General features: G+C 38.4%; 1 protein-coding gene across 4 annotated transcripts in view; it reads left to right on the top strand.

The window, feature by feature from the left end:
- Positions 1 to 21,929, top strand: part of LOC130427232 (receptor tyrosine-protein kinase erbB-4-like) — a 243,296-nt gene extending 221,367 nt beyond the window's left edge. For 3 of the 4 annotated variants that reach the window (XM_056754500.1, XM_056754498.1, XM_056754497.1), the window contains 7 exons: positions 9,070 to 9,225; positions 10,007 to 10,082; positions 11,321 to 11,467; positions 12,172 to 12,284; positions 12,362 to 12,532; positions 15,187 to 15,517; positions 16,094 to 21,929. In XM_056754500.1, coding sequence (XP_056610478.1) covers positions 9,070 to 9,225; positions 10,007 to 10,082; positions 11,321 to 11,467; positions 12,172 to 12,284; positions 12,362 to 12,532; positions 15,187 to 15,517; positions 16,094 to 16,773 — 1,674 coding nt within the window. In that variant the 3' untranslated portion in view covers positions 16,774 to 21,929. The remainder of the gene's footprint in view (positions 1 to 9,069; positions 9,226 to 10,006; positions 10,083 to 11,320; positions 11,468 to 12,171; positions 12,285 to 12,361; positions 12,533 to 15,186; positions 15,518 to 16,093) is intronic. The other variant, XM_056754499.1, reaches the window with a different exon arrangement.
- Positions 21,930 to 22,371: the final 442 nt, after the last annotated feature.

Genomic DNA, 22,371 nt, shown 5'->3' with positions numbered 1-22,371 from the left:
CTTATTTACGCACCTGTAGGCCAGTTGAAACTAATTCAAGTCGAATCTAAAATTATAATTTTTCTTATCCTTTTGGTAGATATTTTCAGACAATATTTTCAGAAAACAAGTAATTTGCTTCTTACGTAAACATATATTGATTTAGGATTTGTTTTTAATATTTGTACTGGTTATATCTATATTTATATATATATCTATATATATAAATTGCATATATATAATCCAATCTAAATTTTAAAATAAATACGTATATAATGCATTTTGGAAACAGCATAAACTGAAGCAATACAGCATAAAAAGTTAAGTATAACAGTGATTTTATGGGCCTTTGTGGCTTATCATATTTTATTCAATAAACTGCAGCACTTTAATGAATTACATTAATTATTTCATAAATTATTATTAATATTTACAAATGTGTGAAAGTGCCTAATAAATGTAAAATTAAGTATTTCAGTATTTAGCTTGTGTTCAGGAAGTTTTCAAAACTGCTTGTTTGGTGCATTTGAACATAAAGAACATTGAATGTATACAATTATTAATTAATTATGAAAATGATTTTTTTTGTCAGTTAAGCGTCAATTTTCCACATTATGCTAACAGACTCCAGCACCCTGAAATTTGTTATTTAAGTTTTTGTTCAAGTAAGCCGAACAGTATAAAAAATACTATTGCTTAGCATAGCTCAGCACTACGCATGGTTACTTTAGATAAGATATCAACAGGAATGACATATAAAAGTTAATTATATGATTTACAGTGCAAGTGTCAGTGATATCCTAAAGGATTTGATCAGGGTCCTGCCTCACCTGTCTCTAATTCACTTTCTGCAAGCGTCCGGGGTGGTTTCACAGTGGCCCGATTGTCCTTCCCCTGTCTAAGTTCCATATTGGTATTCTGTCACTTTGAGGTCTGCTGAATGGGTACCGAAGTGTGACGGACAGAAGCCGAGTCAAACACACAATGGCACACTCACACACACTTAAAAACAGACACACACCTCCTCTTTCCACTTTTCTATTTTTCCCACTCATTTTAATGAATTTGAAAAACATATCAGGATAAACCTCCAAAAAAAGTACTAAACTGTACTTTTTATGTAACAATTGCTGTTAATGGGGTGGTACCCTTAACTGCCCCTTTTTGTACCTCTACATGTACAAAACATCAAATATTTTACCTATTTTGGGGTACATAATTGTACCCCTACGTAACCCTTTTGTGTAACCAAGCATATCTATTTCCCTAATATTTAACTACCTTAGAATTTTATTTGGTGGCATTTATCTACTTTCTAATAAATATGACCATTCCGACATTGGTTGAATGCACCAGTAAACCTCCATGGTTACAGAGACAGGTGTTATATCTCAGGGCACCTATTTACCTAATATCTGTTGGGCAGAAGAGGCATTTAATGTGTGCTATTCCAAAAGCTTATGCACCTTTCAAAAGCCCATATTTAGACTAGTTTCATGTCATCACCACCAAAACATGGCTATTTAATACAGCGCAGCTTTCATTTACCCAGAGAAACACTGCAAGACATTAGCGCTGTTATGTTTCTACCGTTAATTTCTCTCTCTCTCCATCTCAATGCACTGCTCTCTGTTTCTCTCTCTCTCACCACCTGTCATCTTCTGTAACCCCAGTCCCCCTCCTTTTCATGATTATTGCACCGGTAGTCTTCAGTGGCATGTTTACACAAACTACTTAAACAGGCCTCTTTTTTGTCAGCCGCTCAGCTTTTAATTAGCCCTTTGTCTGTGCGGCACGCAGCTTTATTATTTCTACTATGTTCGTGCTGTGTGTTTTCCAAACACTTGAAAATTGGTCACTGAGGGAGCCTCGCACAGCCAGTATGCGTCTGAGGGAGATTCTTTAACCTTTATTAATGCACAGTCCAGGTGCCGGCTAATAAGGACATCATTTCTCATAAGTACTTCTTATTTTTGATTTTTTTTTACAATTTTAAAACACAAATCTGATGCTGTTGGGACGCTGATGGAATGACACAGTGGTGCAAAAATGGGGTATGCAGTATATGCAGTGCATAGGGGCGCCACACGAGGGGGGGGCGCCATTGTGCCAAAATATTTTTGAAAGGTTTTTTATAAAACGTTATAAATAATAAGAAATACAGAAAAAGTCATCATCTAAAACGATTTATGTTCCACCATTTTAAACGAGTTCAATAAATAAATATTTTATCTAATTAAGTTATTATGTCAACCAATCACTCTTTGGAGGTGAAATGACCAAATTGGAAAAACAAATACCGTTCATTTATTTGCGTTATACAACGGGAGTCTGTCATGTGATACATCTTATTCTGATAATAATAAATAATGTTAATAATACTTTTTGTTGAAGGAAAGGGAATAATCTAAATGTCTTATGTTGAAGGCCAAAATAAGAGTATTTCCTCACTGGCACATCTCTAATGGGCTACAACTCGATTGTTACTTATATTTGGGATATTTAAAGAAGTTGTGTTTTTTAAAACTGGACACGCTTTTTTGTTAAAGGTATTACGTGTCAATAATGTCATAAGTGAAACTCACTTTTCAAAGAGTACAATAAATAGCCTTATTCGGGGTTTTATTTAGTTATTATAAGCAAAATATCAATAAAAAAATTTAGCCTCTTATCCGAAAATATATGTAAAATATAGCTAGAATGACTCCAAATGTAATATACAACTTGTCTGCAGATTTTTTATTTGTTGTGTGTTTTCTATATTGGGTTGGCCGATGGGTGGGCGCCAACACAGACCTCGCATACCCCTCAGAAAATGTGCATTTGCGCCCCTGGAATGACATACCAAGATGGTCGAATCGGCACATGACTGCATTTTCAATCAGTCAACTTTATCTACGAGGTCAAAGCCCCAATTTTTCCTAAAACGAGCCAGCTGGCAAAAATCCCCAGTGTGATTGAATTTATAATCGATAGACTTCTCCCTCACTTTTGTTGATTGTCATAATTTAAGTGAGTGATCCACTGACAGTTTGGGATTAATGGAATGGTTTTAAGGGAGTACAATTGCTCAGAATAGACATTTGGAATACTGATGACACTTTATTAACAACGTGTTCCCTGGTAAATAGTTACTCTATCAATGAAGATCCATCCACTTTTTTTTAGAGTTTTGTGTCCGCATTGCATTAGGATATAGTAGTTTTAGCAACTTGTTAGCAACTGTGTTTTGAATACAATATAACTTTAAAAATCACGAGCGGTTATAACTGGAGAGTCTTATGCCATTAAATAAAATGTGAACATATTCCGACGTTTGGTTTACCACAGACCTTATTTTAGGTGTTTAACAAAAACAACATACTTTGACTTTGGGGCGGTGAAACCGGAAGTGCTAAAATGCTAACTCGCCTACGGGTTTTGTGAGGAAAAGACTGATTTTAGTCAGATATGGTTACAGGTAACTTATAAGAGAGCTAGAGAATCGGATGTTGAGAACAGAATCAGTTTCTTTGCAGTAGGTACTTACAGGTCACCTTCCTCACTCTTTACTCGGATTATTGTCAGTCTTATTTCACGAGCACAAATTCTCCATTGAGACAGATAGCACACGCAAGGATTTAGGCTTTGAATAATAAGAACTTTAAATGACTGCGAAATGACAAAACGCTTAATAAGTGTCAAAGACGATTTAAATACGTCTCTCAGGAAATGGAAGACACAATTTCAAAGGTCAAAAGTGAGCTGAAAGGAAGTTAATTTAATCATGGCAGTTTATAGGGGAGGCTGTAAAGGCGTAGAGAAAGTAATCCGATAATGATGAAAATGGAGAGTGTTTCATTTCTTTAAAACTCTACAGTAGTTTTGAAACACAATTACTACACACGGAGACAAATCCTTTCTGAGGTTCCATTAGTGTGTTGCGGAAAAAAATCCCTGCTTTAAAGGAAGTTTAAAGAACAAGTTACTCTTCCAAAAATAAAATTTGTAAAACGATCCCCCTTATGTTGTTCTGTGGAACACGTAAAGTTTTTTTTCTCACAAATAATGTTTATGTTATTTTTTGATAAAAATGAACAGGAAGTGACGGTTTACCGCACTTTAATGATGTTCAACACACACTTTGTTTTAGTCCTGAACTGATATTACTCACTTTCTAAAACATTTGAACTCCCACTTGCCTTTCTGAACAAATATTGACCTGTGATCGAACAGGGTATGTCTTCTTTAGCCGATCGGCTCTTTCATAAAGACATTCATCTTGTCTTTGAAGTTCCTCACACTGATGCATACAACAATCTCTATCAGCACGTTCACTGCATTAATGGACTGTGTGAGCCATTGATTTCTAATTACACTGAAGTCCACTCTGGGGATAAATATTGTGTGGCGCGGCCATCTTGCGGCTTATTGTAATCAGAGTTAGTATTGATTGGCTGTCTGGACTGCAGAAGTAATCTGTTTTAAATACACTGGGACCAGAGACAATGAGGCAGAGCGGCCTGTGCTTTGACTGTGGAATGGGCTCAGCCTCATTCCAGTGAGAAATGCAGAACAACTAAAGAAAACTGTAATGCACCGCTTGCACACCCCCAATGAGAAAGAGCGAGAACACATGTGAACACCGTGTAGATTGTACTTTTAACATATGGGGATATTGAATTATACCACCATTGTGGTAATGTTATAAACTTTGTGTGAGATACCTTGACTTTGTTTTAAAAATGTGCTAGCTAGCCTGCTTCCTTCTAAGGCAGATTTGAAGTACTTTAAGTATTATGTATGAATTGTTTTAGAGATGCCAAACCAAGTTTTAAGCTTTAACAAGTTTTTGTTTTATTGTATTCTATTTGTTAAACAACATTGGTCCAACCAAAAAAGATATTTTTACTGTGATTTTGATCTGCCTTCATTTTTAGGCACAATCAAATAGGCTTTAAATCATCTTACAATTTAAAATGTTTTACCAGTCGTGAGCGACTGTAACTTATTGCAACTTATTTCAATAAGTTGAGGTAATGTAAAAACTATTGAAGAATTAAAATAGGACAATAAGTATTGCAAACGTTACTGTTTGTGTGTACGTTGCATGGGCTTATACGTAAAAAATACGTGAAACTGGTTTGTAAATGGTTTAATATTCTTGAAGTTCTGTTTGGTGTTCCTGTAAATGCAGTTTCACAGTTTTTCGTTACATGCGGGTGGTTCCAGGGTCCGCCCACAGCCAGACGTATCCTATCAATCAAATAAATTATATATATCCGACCATGGCTGGCAAATTGTTTTCGACAAAATGCATTCCAGGAAAATCCTATCGACTGAACCTTTGTCTGCTTGCTTCCAATATGATCATAAATAAGAGTCAGGGGGGCACCTTCAGATTTTCTGAGTGGGCAGTGATTTTCTCCTGAGACTATAATGTATTGCCCTCGAGAGCACTCCAGTTCTGTGTGTGTGTGTGTGTGTGTGTGTGTGCCGTCCTCTCTCTATATTCTTAATGCTAAATCAGCTGCTTTTCAACAAGCTCCTCCCACATTTCTCTTGTCTCTCATCACAGAATCAAGCAGCTGAAGGAATTCCACTGATTCTATATAGAGCCACATCTGTGTGTCCTCTTTTGCATCCACTTTTTTAGCATCCACATAATTACCAATCACACTGAAGAATAATACCAATCTCTTCACTGTCTCAAAAAAATTGGTTTATTTGAAATTGATGATTATTGAGTGTGCTTTACGAAGAAGTGTTTTTGGTCCTGTGAGTGTAGTAAAGTAATCTATGGTATCCACATGGTCTCTTTTGCATCCTCCATGTGGAATATATTTTTCAATGTCTTTCATAGGATATAAGAAAACGTCTTTATAAGCACAGCTATGTTGATATTCTGATTAGTTACCCAGAGACGTATTCAGTTCCTTTCCACTTTATCTCCGCAAACTCAAGGATAATTGCATTTTGATAGACGATTAATGTTAATGTGGGCTCATTAATGTTTGAAAAGACCTTTGGCCACATCATTTATGCAATCCACCTGGAGTGCGGAAGAGGGACAGCAACCGAATGGTCGGGTGTGCTTCCTGTCCCACTATCTTCCATGTTTCACTTCCTGTCTCTGCATGTGATTTTATTTAAAAAAAAAATTTGGCTTCTTATTTGTGATTTTATGGCAGGTTAGGGGACAGAATATACAGATTGTATAGGAAAAAAGGATGTCTTTGAAAACATGTACTGGAAACCCAACTTGTGTGCGTTTGTTTAGAATCGTATGCTGTATGTATGGATTTGATATAGCGCCATACAAAATGTCAGGTCATTGGTAGGCAAAGAGATGAGTAGCTTATTTTTTCCAGAGAGTGTTATCCTCACACTATTTCCTTGGATTACCCTTCCTTGCTTGGAAAAAGCTTGCATACACATGACACGAGGAGATTTTTTCTTCTTTGTGTATTTTAAAGGACCAGCCACAGAGACTCAAACTGATTATCATTTCTTTTTCACCCCTTTATAAGCACCGGTGGGCTGAGAGCCTCTCATGAGAGGTCACTGACCTCAACCCTGAGAGACTCCACAGGCTTATTGTTTCATTTATAATATCTGTGAACAATCCCATTATATCCCAATCTGTGGCCTTACTAACTACAAGCGCTGTTCGGTTAATCACCACTTATTACTGTAAGAGACACATTGGGTAGGATAATGCTTAGGCCGTTTTTCTAATAGCATTTAAGCTTTTAATGGAAAAAAATATTTAAGGTTTTATGGCAGCACATATTTAGAAATGTATAGCATAGACTGTAGACTAGGGGGAAGCACAAATATTTAAATAAAATTATGTTAACTACTATGCATATTTAGTGTTCAAGGCCGCATCAAACAGCAGGTAAAAAAAAATTCAGTCAGTCATTATTGATTGTTTTATCACTCGCTGAATAGGCGTTTCTTAAAGGTATAATAACAAAATAAATGGCTGTTTAATTTTAAGAGTAAAAAGGCATTACTGCTTTCACCAGACCTTATAATACGAAACGTGTTTGATATAACCCCTTTAAAGTCTGCAGTGTAGTTAGCTTATACCACTTATTGAAAACGTAAAGGATTCAAGGTTCACTTTATTTTCACATTTGCATAATTACATATGTTTAGTCCTTCAAGCTTCATTTTAAATCAGATGTTATGTGATCATGGTATAGAAAGGTGCTATTAATACTTTGATCTTATCAACCTCTTTCTCAGGCTCTTTCATATTTCAGACCCTCTTGATTTTCTTCCTCTTTGTGATTCTCTTTTTTTCTCTCTTTTTAGTCTTTGTCTCGTAGTGGAAAAACCAACAACCGTTTATTCTGGGTGGTGGTAATGGATTCACAATATGTATTGAAGGATTACTGCTCATTGTGTCATTGAATCACATGACCTCAGACTTGGTTTCATTCGCGAGTCTAGACTTTATACATTTCCGCAAATCAAGCCATTTTTGCCATCATTGTACTTTTTGTGTCCGTCTTTATTATGTTTTTATAATACTTGTAAATTGATTTATTATTAAGATCTCTCACCATCTAGTTAGGAATTAAATATGAATTAGAAATGGAGAGCAGATTTGGGTATTTTAATTCCTAGGTTCTTTTTTGGCATTTACAATTAAGGAGTAATTTGTGTAATTTAATAAAATGGTATAAATTGTCTGTAGAAACCCATATTAAAGTCTGTTGAAGACCTTGCTTTGTATATTTAAAAATAAATAAAATAAAAATCCTTGTCAGAACGTGACATTTGTTCTTTTGATATTATAGTGTGCCATTTATTGTGGTGTGAATTTGATTAACTGCATTTCACCACATTTTTATGGTGGCAATTTCCCTTAAGTGAGTTTAATTTTCAAGCGTAATGTACGCTATAGTCAGAGGGACAGTTGTTTTTTGTAATGCCAAATATATGGTATATTTCTCTTTATGTTTCTCATGAAAAACCTGGATTTTTTTGCCCCACTCTTTCATTTATTTAATTTTCTATATTTTATTTTTATTTAATCATTTATTTTTTTGTCTGCTTGGCTTGGTAATGATATGTTACACTGGGCTCCAAACGTATTTTCTCACTTCTAAATGCTTTCCTTCTTTCTCTCCCTCTCTCTCTCTTGCTCTCTCTCTTTCCTTCTTTCCTTCTTTCTTTCTTTCTCTATCGGTCTCTTTCTTTCTCCCTGTCCGTCTCTCTCTCAGTAGAGCTGTCCCAGCCTCTTCACCAATCACATTAAGATTTAAATTTCATCCAGCCACCAGCTCAAGGGCACTTGAAAGCCTGTTTGAGGGAAGATCAGAGTGGCTGTTTTCTCACGAATGGAGAGCGGCCCTGCGAAAGGGCTTCCATGCAGCCATTCCGACTAAAATCGATTACATGCATTGTTTGCTCCTCCAGAAAATTGATGTCTGGAGTTTTCATTGTTTAGCAATACATGGCGACGCCTGAGTAGAGGCTCATTGCTTATCAATGTGAACAATCTCCATTAATAAAACCACAACACGCTTTTTTTCGGTTTAATCCTCTACAAAGTGTCTTTGAAAGTTATACCAGAGTAAAAAAACTTTTTTTTTTCTATGTTTTCTATGTTAATTAAGATGTATAGCTAAAAAATTATACTATAAAATTAATATAAATGTGCTTTATTTTATTGTGCCAAATCTCTAACATTTAGCATAACATAGTTACTGTTACTCCCCTCCTGTCCCAGGAAGAAGCCAGGAATGAAATATTGTCAAACAAAGATATTTGTGTAGATTTTTAATTATGGCAGCAGTTATTTATCAAACCATATAATGATGATCATATATCTAGAAATGTGATGTCAAATTGTTCCTAATGATGTGATGGATCTTTTATTTTATCATTACACTAATACAAGAAGAATGTGATTAGGTAATAGGATATAATCATGGTGCCATCATGACGTTTTATTAGATGTTAATATTCCATAAAAGATAGTGTTAATGATAATTGTAAGCAATGATTTTGATCGCTACACAACTGTTAAATTGTTGCTGCCAGAAATGATGATGATGTCGTGGCGTGGTCTAATCTTCCCTGTGTTGTTTGCAGGGTATGATGTACTTGGAGGAGAGGAGACTTGTGCACCGGGATCTGGCAGCTCGGAACGTCCTAGTGAAATCGCCCAATCATATAAAGATCACAGACTTTGGTCTGGCTCGTCTCCTGGATACAAATGAGAAGGAATATAATGCAGATGGGGGCAAGGTTAGTGTCACGTACATGCTTTTTCAGTCTTGTGTAGCATCTATTACCATATGCACTGATGGAAGAACACGTTTATCAGATACAATCTCTGAGCAGTCAAGAGATTCCGGCTCTTGGGGTTCATCCTGTCAGTTTTCTTTACCTCCCACAGTCTTCTTTACATGGCATTAGAGCAACTAATGAACAGAAAATCACAGAATATTGAATCAGAACGCGGCTCATTGTCCCAGGTCAGCAAGCAACCACCCAGAACTCTCTAGCTACAGCCTAGGAACCATAATTGAAGCACCCTTGTAACCCCATAGCAATGCATAAAAAATATTCTGATCACCTTAGCAACTACATTGTAACAACCTGGCAACCGCCCAAACCACAGTAACACTGGGGCATGGAATTCTGCATAGGCAAGCACTACACACATTAACTCTGAATGTTGTAGAAATTAATTTACTGCTGCGTTTGCTTAGCTTCACATCATCATTTTTTCTATGGTTTTGTACCCGATGCACCTTCTTATTCCAACAAACCTCCTACCCACCTGCTGCGGTGTCCTTTCCTGTACTCCAATCTTGTTCACTTTTATTTGATCTCATCCGTTTGGATTTGCTGAAGTGAAACAGATTCAGTATCAGAATATGAATAGTTCACTATTGTACAGTATGGGAAAACATTACACGCAGTGTGTCCAACCACACAGTATTTATCAAACGTAGGTGAATACAGAGATGCACTTTGAGCAGGTCGATTTATTGAAAACACTCAAATGTTCTTTTTGTTTTAGATGCCTATAAAGTGGATGGCCTTGGAATGTATCCACTACAGGAAGTTCACCCACCAGAGTGATGTCTGGAGTTACGGTGAGATGACCCTGTTTTAAATGCAACTTTAAAAACATCATATATTCATATGTTGATCTCAAGCCTGAAAGTGAGATACAGATGTGAATTTAAAATGTAAACCAGAGTAATACAGAGAATGAGGTTAGAGTGCCATGCCTTTATTAAAAAGTGTACAGAAGATATTTGGACAAAATATGTTTTAAAAAGCCTCTTGGAAAGTCCAAAAGGCCTTAGATTTTTTTCAAAATTCACACTTAAAACAAATGATTCCTGTAGCTGTTATTACAAAACATTGTTCAAAATTGAGTCAAATTACAAATTGGGTGTATATCATTTAGACTCTTTTAATGCATCAAGACTCTATAGACCCCTTTTCTGTTAGTAAACTTTGTGATGCATTTTCGTGGGTGGAGCATAAGTGGAGGCAGAAAGATTCCCCTGGCCGCTTTACTCATGCTAGCGAGGACGTTTTGATAGCCTGTTTTTTGACAATGACTGAAGAGAGTCTGATGTAATTTGAATATGTAAGTTCAGTCACAGCCTGGGACTGTGACTGTTGTTGAAAAAGTCAACTTTAATGGAAGGAACCATATTGGCCGACATGTTCACGTTCACTCAATGGATGGACTGTCAGGATTAGGTTTCCTTCAGTTAAATTGTCTGTCTATAAAAGCCAAGTGTGTATAAGCAAGACAAACAGAGAGAATACATCTTTAGTATTAACAGTGGCAGACGTTAGCAAATGCAGCTTGAACACACACACATAACAGCCTTCTCATTGTTATCTCTCCCGGGTTTCTACTAATACACTTATGAATACTGAAAACACAGCAAGATGATATTTTAAACTCCTTATGTAGCCGACTCTGTGCTGATTTGTATTGGCCGCCACCAGTCTTCCCCTTGTTCTGCCTCCCGCTAATGCCATGACGTAATCACCCCTGGTTGGGCCTGGGTTCCCCTGAGGTTTTTTTTCTCGATGGGAGTTTTGGGTTCCTCACCACCGTTTGCATATTGTTTTGCACTATCTGCCTGGCCGGGGGGGCTGCTTTGGAATTTAGAATTCATACTTGTATTCAATGTGTCTCATGTACAGCTGCTTTGTAACAATGAAAATTGTAAAAAGCGCTTTATAAATAAAGTTGAGTTGAGTTGAGTAATCGTGACGTCGGCTCAAAAGGGGTCTATAGGAATTGTTCAGATTATGAGTCAAACTCACAAGAAGTTTAAATGGTGTTATATGGACCTGTTTTCAGGAGTGACGATATGGGAGCTGATGACATTTGGAGGAAAGCCATATGACGGAATCCCAACACGAGAGATTCCCGACCTGTTGGAGAAAGGAGAGCGACTCCCACAGCCTCCCATCTGCACTATTGACGTCTACATGGTCATGGTCAAATGTAAGTGTGCTTCGCTTAGATTCTTACCTGTATCATTCAATTTTAACACTCCAGCCCCCCCCAAAAAAATTATTATTAAATTTATATACAGTATATATTTAATTACAACCAAAAATAATTGGCCTATGTGGATGCTGACTGAAACATATATTTGCTAAGTGTGTATTGTTTTGAATAATAAAACAAAATGTTATTACCAAACAGCATTAAAATTTGAAAATATCCCTATTTGAGCAAATGCATAATATATTCACCTCTTTTTTATTCTGAATATTCATGGTATATGTGGGGTCAGAGGTCACCCTCCCATAATGCTGTAGTTGTAAACAGACAGTGATGTAGGAACAGTGTTGTTCCTCTGGGGTGGTGCAGATCTTCAGTATGAGTGACAGTAGATGGCCCTCACTCTCACCTCTTGCCATGAAACAGGTTCCTCTAAGCAACAAACAAACACAAGGCTTTGAGCGACGAGCCTATTAGATTCTTGACATCATAAAACTCCATATAAAAGTAATGCCTCACCCATTCCCACACTGTAAATGTCTTATTTTTATTTGTTTATATAAACCGGGTGACAAGTTCAAATAAATTCTTCGTATGTCTTGTAAACCACAAAGTAAGAACAGAACATAGCACTGTGTTAGCTTGTGCTCTGTTTTTCATGGTTTACATCTGAAGCTCTTTACTGTCCGTGTCCCCTCCAGGCTGGATGATAGATGCAGATAGCAGACCCAGATTTAAAGAGCTCGCTGCAGAATTCTGTCGAATGGCAAGAGACCCACAACGTTACCTAGTGATCCAGGTAAGAGTCTCGCAGGTAAGATCCAGGTAAATATTAGCTTATGTATGATACGTTTACATTTAATTTCTGAAACTCAATGCTGTCTGTACCAGGGAGATGACCGCATGAAGCTGCCCAGCCCCAACGACAGCAAGTTCTTCCAAAGTCTATTAGATGAAGAGGAGCTGGAAGATCTGATGGACGCCGAGGAGTATTTGGTCCCACAAGCTTTCAGCATTCCTCCTCTGGCATGTACAACAAGATCACGCATGGACCCCAATAGAGTGAGTATTCCACCTATTCTCACTTTACAACACATCACGCTCTGTCGTGGTTTGGTGGATAAGTGTGGTTTGTTTTGGTAGTTGCGTAGTGTCATCAGAAATGTTCTCAAAATACCCGTTCCCACCATTTTATGAAAACATGTGGTCGCAATGGAATTGTCGATTTCCGGCTTTGCTGCTAATTGTTGAGTTTGTAATGTAATGGCAAAATTGGCCCTGAATTCTCTTTTTAAATTTTTTACGTTTTTAGTCCCTAGTTGTGAATTTTGGCACGAAGCAGCAAATTACTGTCCACTCTCTGACTGCAGTCTGTTCACCATTTCAACAAAATGACAAAACAGAATGTAAACATACGCCCCTTCTCCTGTATGAGCACTTGAGTTGATAACAAATTATAATTGCATGTGCTTCTTTTTATTTTAAAAACAGCTACTAGAATTGTTTTTGGACATTGTTAAACATGATGCTATTAATCTCACAAAGCTTTCATAGGGAGGCACTGACTTCTCTGTGAAAAGAGATTTGAGAGAATCAATAAGCTCTAATGGCTCTATTCAGTATAAATCACACGAATCGAGATGAATAATGAAATATATCTATTATTCAAATCATGCTGTATAAAGGACAAGAGGTCACACAGGCATCCATGCACTGATACATGCATCATGCATACACTTAACCTTCAAATTTACATATTTTGGGAGACCTTTACATTTGAATGCACTTTCTCTTCTCATTCTATGAATTGTGCTCAAATTTTTTGCTTGTTTAAGACTAAATCGAGTTTTCAAATGAGTCCATTGTCTGACTGACTTGAGCCTTGGGGTAGATGGATGCTCCCACAGGCTTTAGCCAATTAAGTGACGCCCACAAAAGCACCCCAACGCCCTGCCCACTTCCTGCTGCTGACAGACACTCAGCCAGCTTTCCTAAAATGAACCTGTCCGCCCTCTGAATATATAATCATGTATGCGATGACAACAGAAAGTGACGTTTCCCAAAGACTATTCTTAGGAAATAACGACTGCCTATTGATGAAGGGTATAAAGAAATCCCAAACTATTTTCTCAGGCACTTATTATTCTTCACTTAAAGAAATCCTTTTATTTCAATACGCATCACAATTTCAAGCATTTCAACATCAGCTGTCTTTGCGACACATATTAAGGCTTTCCTGTGGAGAGGAAAAAGTCGACCCCAAAATATCTGTGCCTATAATGGGCTCCGTGGCTGGGCTTTCATTAAAGAGGCATGGCAGTGTAAATACTGGATCCTCACTAAGGGAAGATGATATTTGCTCATAGACAGGGAGTCCAGAGATGGGTATTTGCTCTCTGTTTGTCACCCATGGTCGTGTTATTAACTGTTTGTGTACGTGGCAGAGCCAGAAAAGGACAGCCAATCAGAAGACAGCTCAACTCTGTAACTTAGAGAGGCAACATTTCAAGGTTCGATCAGGCTTTGCTAGGGTTTTAGAATGGATTTGATAACAGTATGAGAGCGAGTAGGAGGGCGGATGTGATGAAACGGATGCTTTTTTTGGTCTAGACCGCATTTGCTAGCGGTGCGTGCCATTTTGCATTCTAACTTGCGTTTTGTTTTCGTCTGACTGGGAGAGAAAAGAGAGCAAGTGGTATGAATATCAATGAGGGAAATCAATCCTTCAGAGCCGCTTTGGAACATTACAGAAACCTTTCGCCTGCGGTTTGCCGTATAAACTGAGCTTTGGGAAAACAAAACTATGCCAAATAACCCAAGTAGCGGATCAGAATATTAACGTGAATTCATCTCTAATCGACATGCTTTCGAGTTTAGGTTGAATAGAATAAGCACATTGGTGTGAATGGTGGGTAGTGTGCATTTGTCTCGCAGTTGTGCTTTGGACATTGACGTTTAACTGTTCTGTAGAAGGAATTTACCATCCCATCATGATATGCATGTAGAGCAGGCTGGTATGTTTAGAGCAGTACTATCAGTTTTATAATATTCATATTTAACAATTTTATTTATTAGTATTGTCCAAACTTGTGTAACTTTCTTTATTCTGAAGAACACAAAATTGTGTAAAAATGTATAATATTTAATTACATTCAAACTATGTTTCTTAATAAATGATAAAAGTTTTTGTTCATACTGCCCATTCTTCTGTGTAAGTTTTGTTATAACAATCTTAAGTCGTTTGTTTCCTCGTCTTCAGTCAAGCACTCTTCCCAACAGAAGCCGTCATTCAGAGCAATGAGCTTGAGAGTGATCAAAGTGCATCGTGGGTGGCTGCTGGAGAAGAGAGGGTGGAGAGGGATAGATAGATGAGACGATGGGGAGAGAGAGAGAGATAGATGAGATGGGTATTTGGTGCTTAGTGGTGAGACGAAGGAAATGTCTGGGGTAAAGCAAAATAAGGACATTAAATTCAAGACACAGTCAGTGTTTCTCTGGGTAAAGAGAGCACCTGCAAAATGACAGCAGAAATATAGAAGTACAAAGAGAAAATTACGAAAAGGGACTATACTATTACCATGCATTCTTAGACATACTTCAAAGAACCATTTTACAGTGAACTATGGTACTATCTGATAGTATTTTTGTTTTATGGCACCCACTCAATTGGTAAACACTGGAGAGACATTATTTTATTTATGGATTTGTGTTTGCAGAACCAGTTTGCATACCAGGATGGAAGTTTTGGCATGGAGGAGATGATGGCCACTATCCCTCGGGTCGTGGCTGTGTCTGCTGTAAGCCCAGCTTGTTCCTCTCAGAAGCAATCTGTGGCCCATCAGGGGGCCTCGGGGTCCTCCGAGGCATATGAAGACGGCCGCTGTAATGGAACTCTCAAGAAGAAGGCTTCACCCAGGGCGAGCACCGGGGAGGACAGCTGTGGTCAGCGATACAGCGCAGATCCAACTGTGTTACTATGCGAACGTGGAGTCAGAGCTGAGACTGACCAGGATGGATACATGGGCGCCATGGACAAAAAACCCACAGGTAGTTGAAATAAACTGGAACGAGCAAAGGTGGTAGAGAAGATTATGCGAAAAAGCGCTCGTGTTGTGGTCTATTACACTTTTAACACTTTCATTTGTTTAACCTTGGTTAATATTATCATAGGTTATATTGTTTCATGTTTCTCACTGTTCTACTTTACCCAGGGTTAGTTAGTTAATAGTTGTGTAACAATTTATTTTACAAAGTGGTGCTGCCCTCATTTTAACATAAAAAATTAAGGTAAAAATTTGTGGTTGTTCCGTAGAGAGTCATTAGCTATCAGCAGTGTTGCTACAGTACAAACTTTGATAGTGACCTCAATAAAAATTTGAATACTTTTGTGAACTATGTTGAAGCACTTCAGCTAAAAGTTTTCCAGCCTTAGTCACAGCTTAGAACTTTAATTTACTCCAGGACTTCAGAGAAAGCCCAGAGCCCTAACAACCCACTGCGTCTGTCAGGAAATCTTGAGAGATCAATGATACTTGGCATTACCTTACAGCACTAGCTGGCAATCATCAGAATGTTATAACTTTGAGTTCTATCTCACTTTTCCTCATTTCTTTTCCCCTGCAGATTATCTCAACCCAGTGGAGGAAAACCCCTTCGTCACCCATCGCCGAAACGGTGAGGTCCACACTCTAGAACGAGCTTACCACAACGCCTCAAATGGGCAGCCCAAAGTGGAAGAAGAGTATGTCAACGACCCTCTATACCTCAACACCTTCCACAACTCTGGGGAAAAGAGTCACAATGTCCTGAGGAAGAACGGAGTCCCTGTGGCTCACCCAGCGACAGTAGCAGCAGCAGCTAATTCTGCCGCTTCCAACAGCCAGAATCTCGCCCAAATCGTGCAACCAGCAGCACCCGGTGCCCTAGTCACAGCACAGCCTCTATACCAAGGCCAACAAGGCATCTCCACACTCTCAGGCCACACCCTCCACTCGGCCCACCCTGGACACACCCTTCATCCAAAGCACATCCTTCATCCCATTCACTCCGGGACCATCATGGCCGACAAAAAGCCCAAAAACACATTTGACAATCCCGAGTACTGGCAACACAGTCTTCCGCCCAAAGGAACACTTCACAGTCCCGAGTATCTGCAGGACTGCAGCACACGCTTCTTCTACCGGCAGAACGGTCGGATTCGGCCCGCTGTGGCAGAAAACCAGGAGTACCTGACGGAGTATGCGCTAAAGCCGGGCACGGTGTTGCCACCTCCCCCTTATCGCCAGAGGAACACTGTTGTGTAGTAACATCTGCCGATGGAAGCGAGTGTGGATACAGGTAGAAAGAGAGACCCTCATATTGTGTTCTCACCCTGGCTCTCTCACACCAGCTCTCTCACAGGTTGTCTCCAGTCCTCTCCGACCTGGGTTTTAACAGTCAACAACCTGGAACTGATGCGCTTGAGTCACTCCAGACGCGTTGGTCACAGATGACCACATCAGTCAAAGCTCCACGCTTGTCTTTCCTCACTTTAATCACCGTATAGACCTGTCTCCCACCCCACCCTTTGGAAAGCTATATAACTGTGATCTTCCCATCATATGGCAGATGTTACATTTGGTACAAGAGGAACTTGCATTTAAGTACAAGCCCAACGCCACATTGTATTCGGACGTAAAATGAAAATGCAACAGGTTTTAATCTTGTGTTTATTCGGGTTTGGGATTTAGATTTAGAGCTGCAATATGGTTGTAATTTATCACTTTGACTATTGTTGCTGTTAGTATTGAAGACGGTTTAGTTTATTTTAGCAATCCATACAACCTGGAGCTCACTAAGATTCTTTGTCGTGTAGCCTTCTCATTGGGGTCTGGAATGGAGGATATGACCAGTCAGCAATTGAATTGCATCCTAAATGCTATTCCATACATACATGGTTTGTACGCATATGTATCATTTCGCTCAAATAAGGCACTTTCATTTTTCTTCTTTATAATTTTGAGCCCTCTCTTTGTTTTAAGAAAGACTGGATTTATTTTCCACCTGCTTGTACACTGGTAACAGTCCTGCTGTCCACATTAGACTACTGAGCGACACAGCAGCAATGTGTAAAGAAAACGTGATATAAAGAAACGCGACATGCTGAGAAATGCCAACAGCTACTCTTGTATGAAATCCAGAAGCCAGGCTTTACAGCAGCCTGAATCAATAACTTCATAAAACGAGATCTGCAACCGTCTACTGTAATCATGTTTTTATTGTTGATCTTGCCACCATCGATCTTCACACTCACACGGTTGTCACTTTAAGGCACCCTTCCTTTGTTTTTGCCATTTAATGTGGGGAATTTAAAACCCAAACTGGGTTTACCGTGAACTTCAGAAACTAAAATCAATACTAGCGAACCCAACATGTCTGTCTTGTTCAGACGGACGTACGCCGAATGGATATTTACACGGCTATGGGAGACCAGGTTTGAACGAAAGACTTAACAGCACACAACTCCTGGCTACAGTTTTGAAATATGGCCGGACAACTGTTACATCTGTATAAACTTAAAGATCACATGCGAATCCATCCAACAGAAGTCTGAGATGCACATAACCTGCAGTGGGAAATGATTAAGATGGCTGCTTTTTCTAGCTGTGTTCATAATAAATGTGACTTTGGAGACGTATGAAACAGAAGACAGGAATACCATCATGCCATGAGGAACAAATGAGAATGCGGGAATGGAACGTTTGCCCCAGGGCTAGAGATGAGACTGCCTCAAATCTGTCATCTCCATTTGAACCGTCTCCCGTAATGACTTTCTATATGGAGTGTTGAAGTTCCAGAATACTCATGGAAATAACAGCAAGGATGGGTTTAGAGGTTCAGCGTTTTGTTCCACTCGAACGGTGCGACATCCTGGATATGAACCATGACATCCATGTTTCTCAGATTTGTGTATAGTTTTGAACACTGCCAGGCACTTTGCTTCTCTGTTGAGAGGAATAATAATGTGATGTTGGTGGCTGGGAAATGTGAGGTTTTTATAGCACTTGCCAACCTGGCACAGGTTGCATGCGTTTGTTTTGAACACCAACAGCACTGATTGAATTACCATGAATTTAGTCGACATGACTATAGCAAACATCACCTATCCATGTGCGTTCGTTTTGCTGCATCATGTTTTTTGTGAGTCTGTGTGTGTTTGAAGGTTTTGCGGTTCCATGGAGCACTTTAAATATTGGACGTAGCAAAAATAGAAAGGAATGATATTTTCATTATGGGTATTACGGTTCCCATGTGACAATAGATTAGACAAATGACATTTTTGGCGCTCTAGTGAAAAACAAAATCAGGGAATTTTAGTGACATGTGATTTTGCCAAACACAGATGTTTACTAATGAAAGTGTTTATCGCAAGCTTTCCAACAGTCTGAAAAAGAATTCTCTGCCAATTCGTATCTAGCTAAAGCAACTGCTTAATAAGATATTGATATAAGATTTGAATATGACTATACTTAGCAAACCTTTAACAATAATATAAGACACTTTTACAGATCTTGAATCAGATACTTGAAATTGAGTCATTTTAGCTCTGATAGAGTTTGGGATAACTTGCTTTTACATTTATGATGTAAGTACAATGTGTAGAATTAAGGCCATATGATATTTCTATTCATGCTTATGTTTGTGATAACCCCAAATGCTTAGTTATGTAAGGCGTCTATGGTCTAGGGCTATCCAAAATGCCCAAAGAAGGAAATGCTATTCGGTTTCAGTCCTGGAGGGTTAAGTTCCCACCATAATGATAAGGATCAATATTGTTCAAGATTGTTTGAAAAGCAGTTGTGTTGCTTTTCAGCCAAACTGTCCAGGACAGCAACCCTTCGGGATTTGAGTTGAATAGCCTAGACATAAGGTATCACCCACTGTTACGAGAATATGAATCATTGTAGACCCTTTCGGTTACAACAGGTGGGATGGAGATTGAAAAGCCCTATGTGATGGGAATATAACTATCGTGCTTAAACTACTGTTAGCGTTCTGCAGCGAAGTAAATCGTATGTAGCAAAGCTGCTGTGAATACAGGGTGGATAGAGATCTTCTTAATTCATCAAGCTGCAAATTGAGGAACATGAGATGGAGAAACTGTAACTGGTGTATCTGGATGACTCATACGTTTGTAAACACTTTTACAGAAAAAAATTATACTCTCAAGTAACGCTGGGAGGTGATGTTTGGAAAGAGCACAAATGTTTTGTCTCAATGCACATTGTCGAGTGGAGTAACTCACAATTATCTCGAAAAACACTTGCTGTAAGACCTTGGAAATGAACTTGTGTAAATATATGATTTTATAAGGGGCTTGGAGATGTTCATGTATGTATGGAGGGTTGTTTTGGTGAAGGCTTCTCACTTTATGTTCACACTTTTGACATTTTACATAACAAACGTTTTTAATACAATGCACATTTATTCATCAGGTAATTGTAATACACATGATTTAGGTTGTGTGTAAAGGCAACCATTAAATACATGTTTAATTGACCTTAAACGAATCTTACAATTATAAGAGTGTTGTCATGACCCTGATCTTTTACAGTGTTGAGAGGCAATTAGCTTTACAAACTACTGCTTGCATATATATATAAGCAATGTTATTTTATTTTCTGTGGTGTATAGGGGTACTTATGGTATGTTATTGCACTTATTGTTTAAAAAACAGTGGTATCTTCCCACTAAGATCCATTTTGGTATGCCCTGGGCTTTTCTTAAAGGGATGCTCCAACCTAAAATGACATTTCTGTCATGAATTACTCACCCCCTAGTTGTTCCAAAACTTTATACATTTCTTACTTCAGTTATAAGATATTTGGACGAATGTTAGCAACTGTCAATTGTGGGGCATCGTTGACTACCATAGTAGGAAAAAAATCTTGTAATTTTTTTCTTCTGTCGAACACAAAATAATAGATTTTGAAGAATTTAGGGGTGCAAACAGTTCTGGAGCACCTTGACTTCCATTTTAATTTTAACTACTATGGTAGTCAATGATCCTCCAGAAATCTCAGTTGAAAACATTCTTCGAAATATCGTCCTTTGTGTTCAGCAGAACAAAGACAGTTATACAGATTTGGAACAACACAAGGGTGAGTAATTCATGACAGAATTTATGGATGTCTCTTTAATTTTAGCGACAAACCTTGGGTTCAATTTATTTTTTTAGTTTTTAAATATTGAGTTGTCCTTTGCTCAACTGATCGTGTGCTTGCATACAGTATCACAGCATCTTCAGCAATGTTCAGAAGCACCATGGAAACAAGCTTATTTATTGACCTCTCTTTTTATTGCATTTTTTGTCTTTTTGTTACGCTCACTGGAATATGGCATGTGATCATATAGTCGGGAGGTACGGATAGATTAAGCACAGTAAACACGTCATTTTATTATATCACAAGGACAACTTAAAGGAGGATGTCATCTTCCCACGGCATTGACATTTGGAATGGTTGTTCTTCATCATTTTACTACTGTATGTCAATGAGAAAATGTGAATAGTATTTTTATAGACAGTTGAATTGGCCAGATGTATTTGTAAATAGCCGGAAAGCTCATGACCCTTTTAAACTGATGTTTTTTTTCCATTTTCTTTTTTCACCTATATTGTGTGTGACCAGTTATTCTTATTTGATGGCTGTATATATCTGTAATTTGAACAGCACATATCTGATTTTGTAGACCTTGCAGTTTCTTTAAGTAATTTTGGTGTTTTTGTGACTGTATGTAGCCCAGCTTGGTGCATTTTGTGTTATCCTCTGAGCTCAGGAGGTAGAGGATGTTTTCTTTTGGTCATGCTCTTTTCCCCATCACCCCACATCCTCAATTTACTCTTTTTGTACAGAATCCAGCGTGGGGGATGTGACAATAGCATTTGTATCTCCCAGGATCTCTCTGTGCCCGAGTTAGGCTTTTCCTGACTTCCGTCCTGGTCCCATCGGTAGTGTCTTGTATACTTTTTCAGTGTATAGTTCATATTCATACAGCAATCCCTCTTTTTTTTTTCACAACCGCAGCCAGCCACGCTGTTAACCCTCTGAGCTCAGCCCAGCGCATGGCTGTAAGCTCAAACAACTGCAAAAGCCACAATTCTGTTCCTGGCCTTTGCAGATTCGCCCCTCTCTCCAGGAGATTCATAAGCCAGCGTGTGTTATTCGCCCTGTCAGGTGGACTAATTGCCTGAAGGCTCCATTTGGTCACGTTGGTCTTGAGTGACGGCTTGTCAAAACTAAAGTCAAGTCTTGTCATTTTTGATCCGGGGATGAAGAGGGAGTCGAGGAGTCACTGGTTGAATAGCTCATCTTTCCTCCATTGCTTTCTCATTCCCCAAAGCTAGCATTTAAATACTGTTTCACAGTTTTGTTACCTGAATCTATATTTTTAATTTAATATAAATAAATACAACACCTGATATGTCAGTCTCTGTGGATTTTTTAATGCATCCAGCGTTCTGTGTACGTGACATTAAGATGACTGTGAGATTTCTTGAATGTCACAAGCTGACATTTTTTCACAGCATTATGAATCCCTTGATGGATAGTCCATCGAACACACTTGAAAATCTCTAGGGAAGCAATATTTCAGAATTTTAGGCTCTCAGGCGTAATGGTTTCTGAAAGCTTTTAGATTTTGGAAAACGCATTCGAAAACCTTTTTTCGTGTCATGAAAAAGTACAGATTACATCCTAATGTCAAAGTGAACCGGTTGTAGAAACCGCTGTGATTGTTCAGTGCTAAGTTTGGTCAGAAGTTCTGTTTAACTCAGAATTAGACACAAGGTTCTTATTCTCCTAACAGCATTGGATTGCAACAATCACATAAATTATTCCCTGCAAATCAAAATGCAAGATGAG

The sequence above is a fragment of the Triplophysa dalaica genome, chromosome 8 (genome assembly GCF_015846415.1).
Source record: "Triplophysa dalaica isolate WHDGS20190420 chromosome 8, ASM1584641v1, whole genome shotgun sequence".
In the NCBI taxonomy this organism is placed as follows: domain Eukaryota; kingdom Metazoa; phylum Chordata; class Actinopteri; order Cypriniformes; family Nemacheilidae; genus Triplophysa; species Triplophysa dalaica.
Note: the sequence above shows the minus strand (reverse complement) of the source record. Positions and strands in the feature narration are given on the sequence as shown.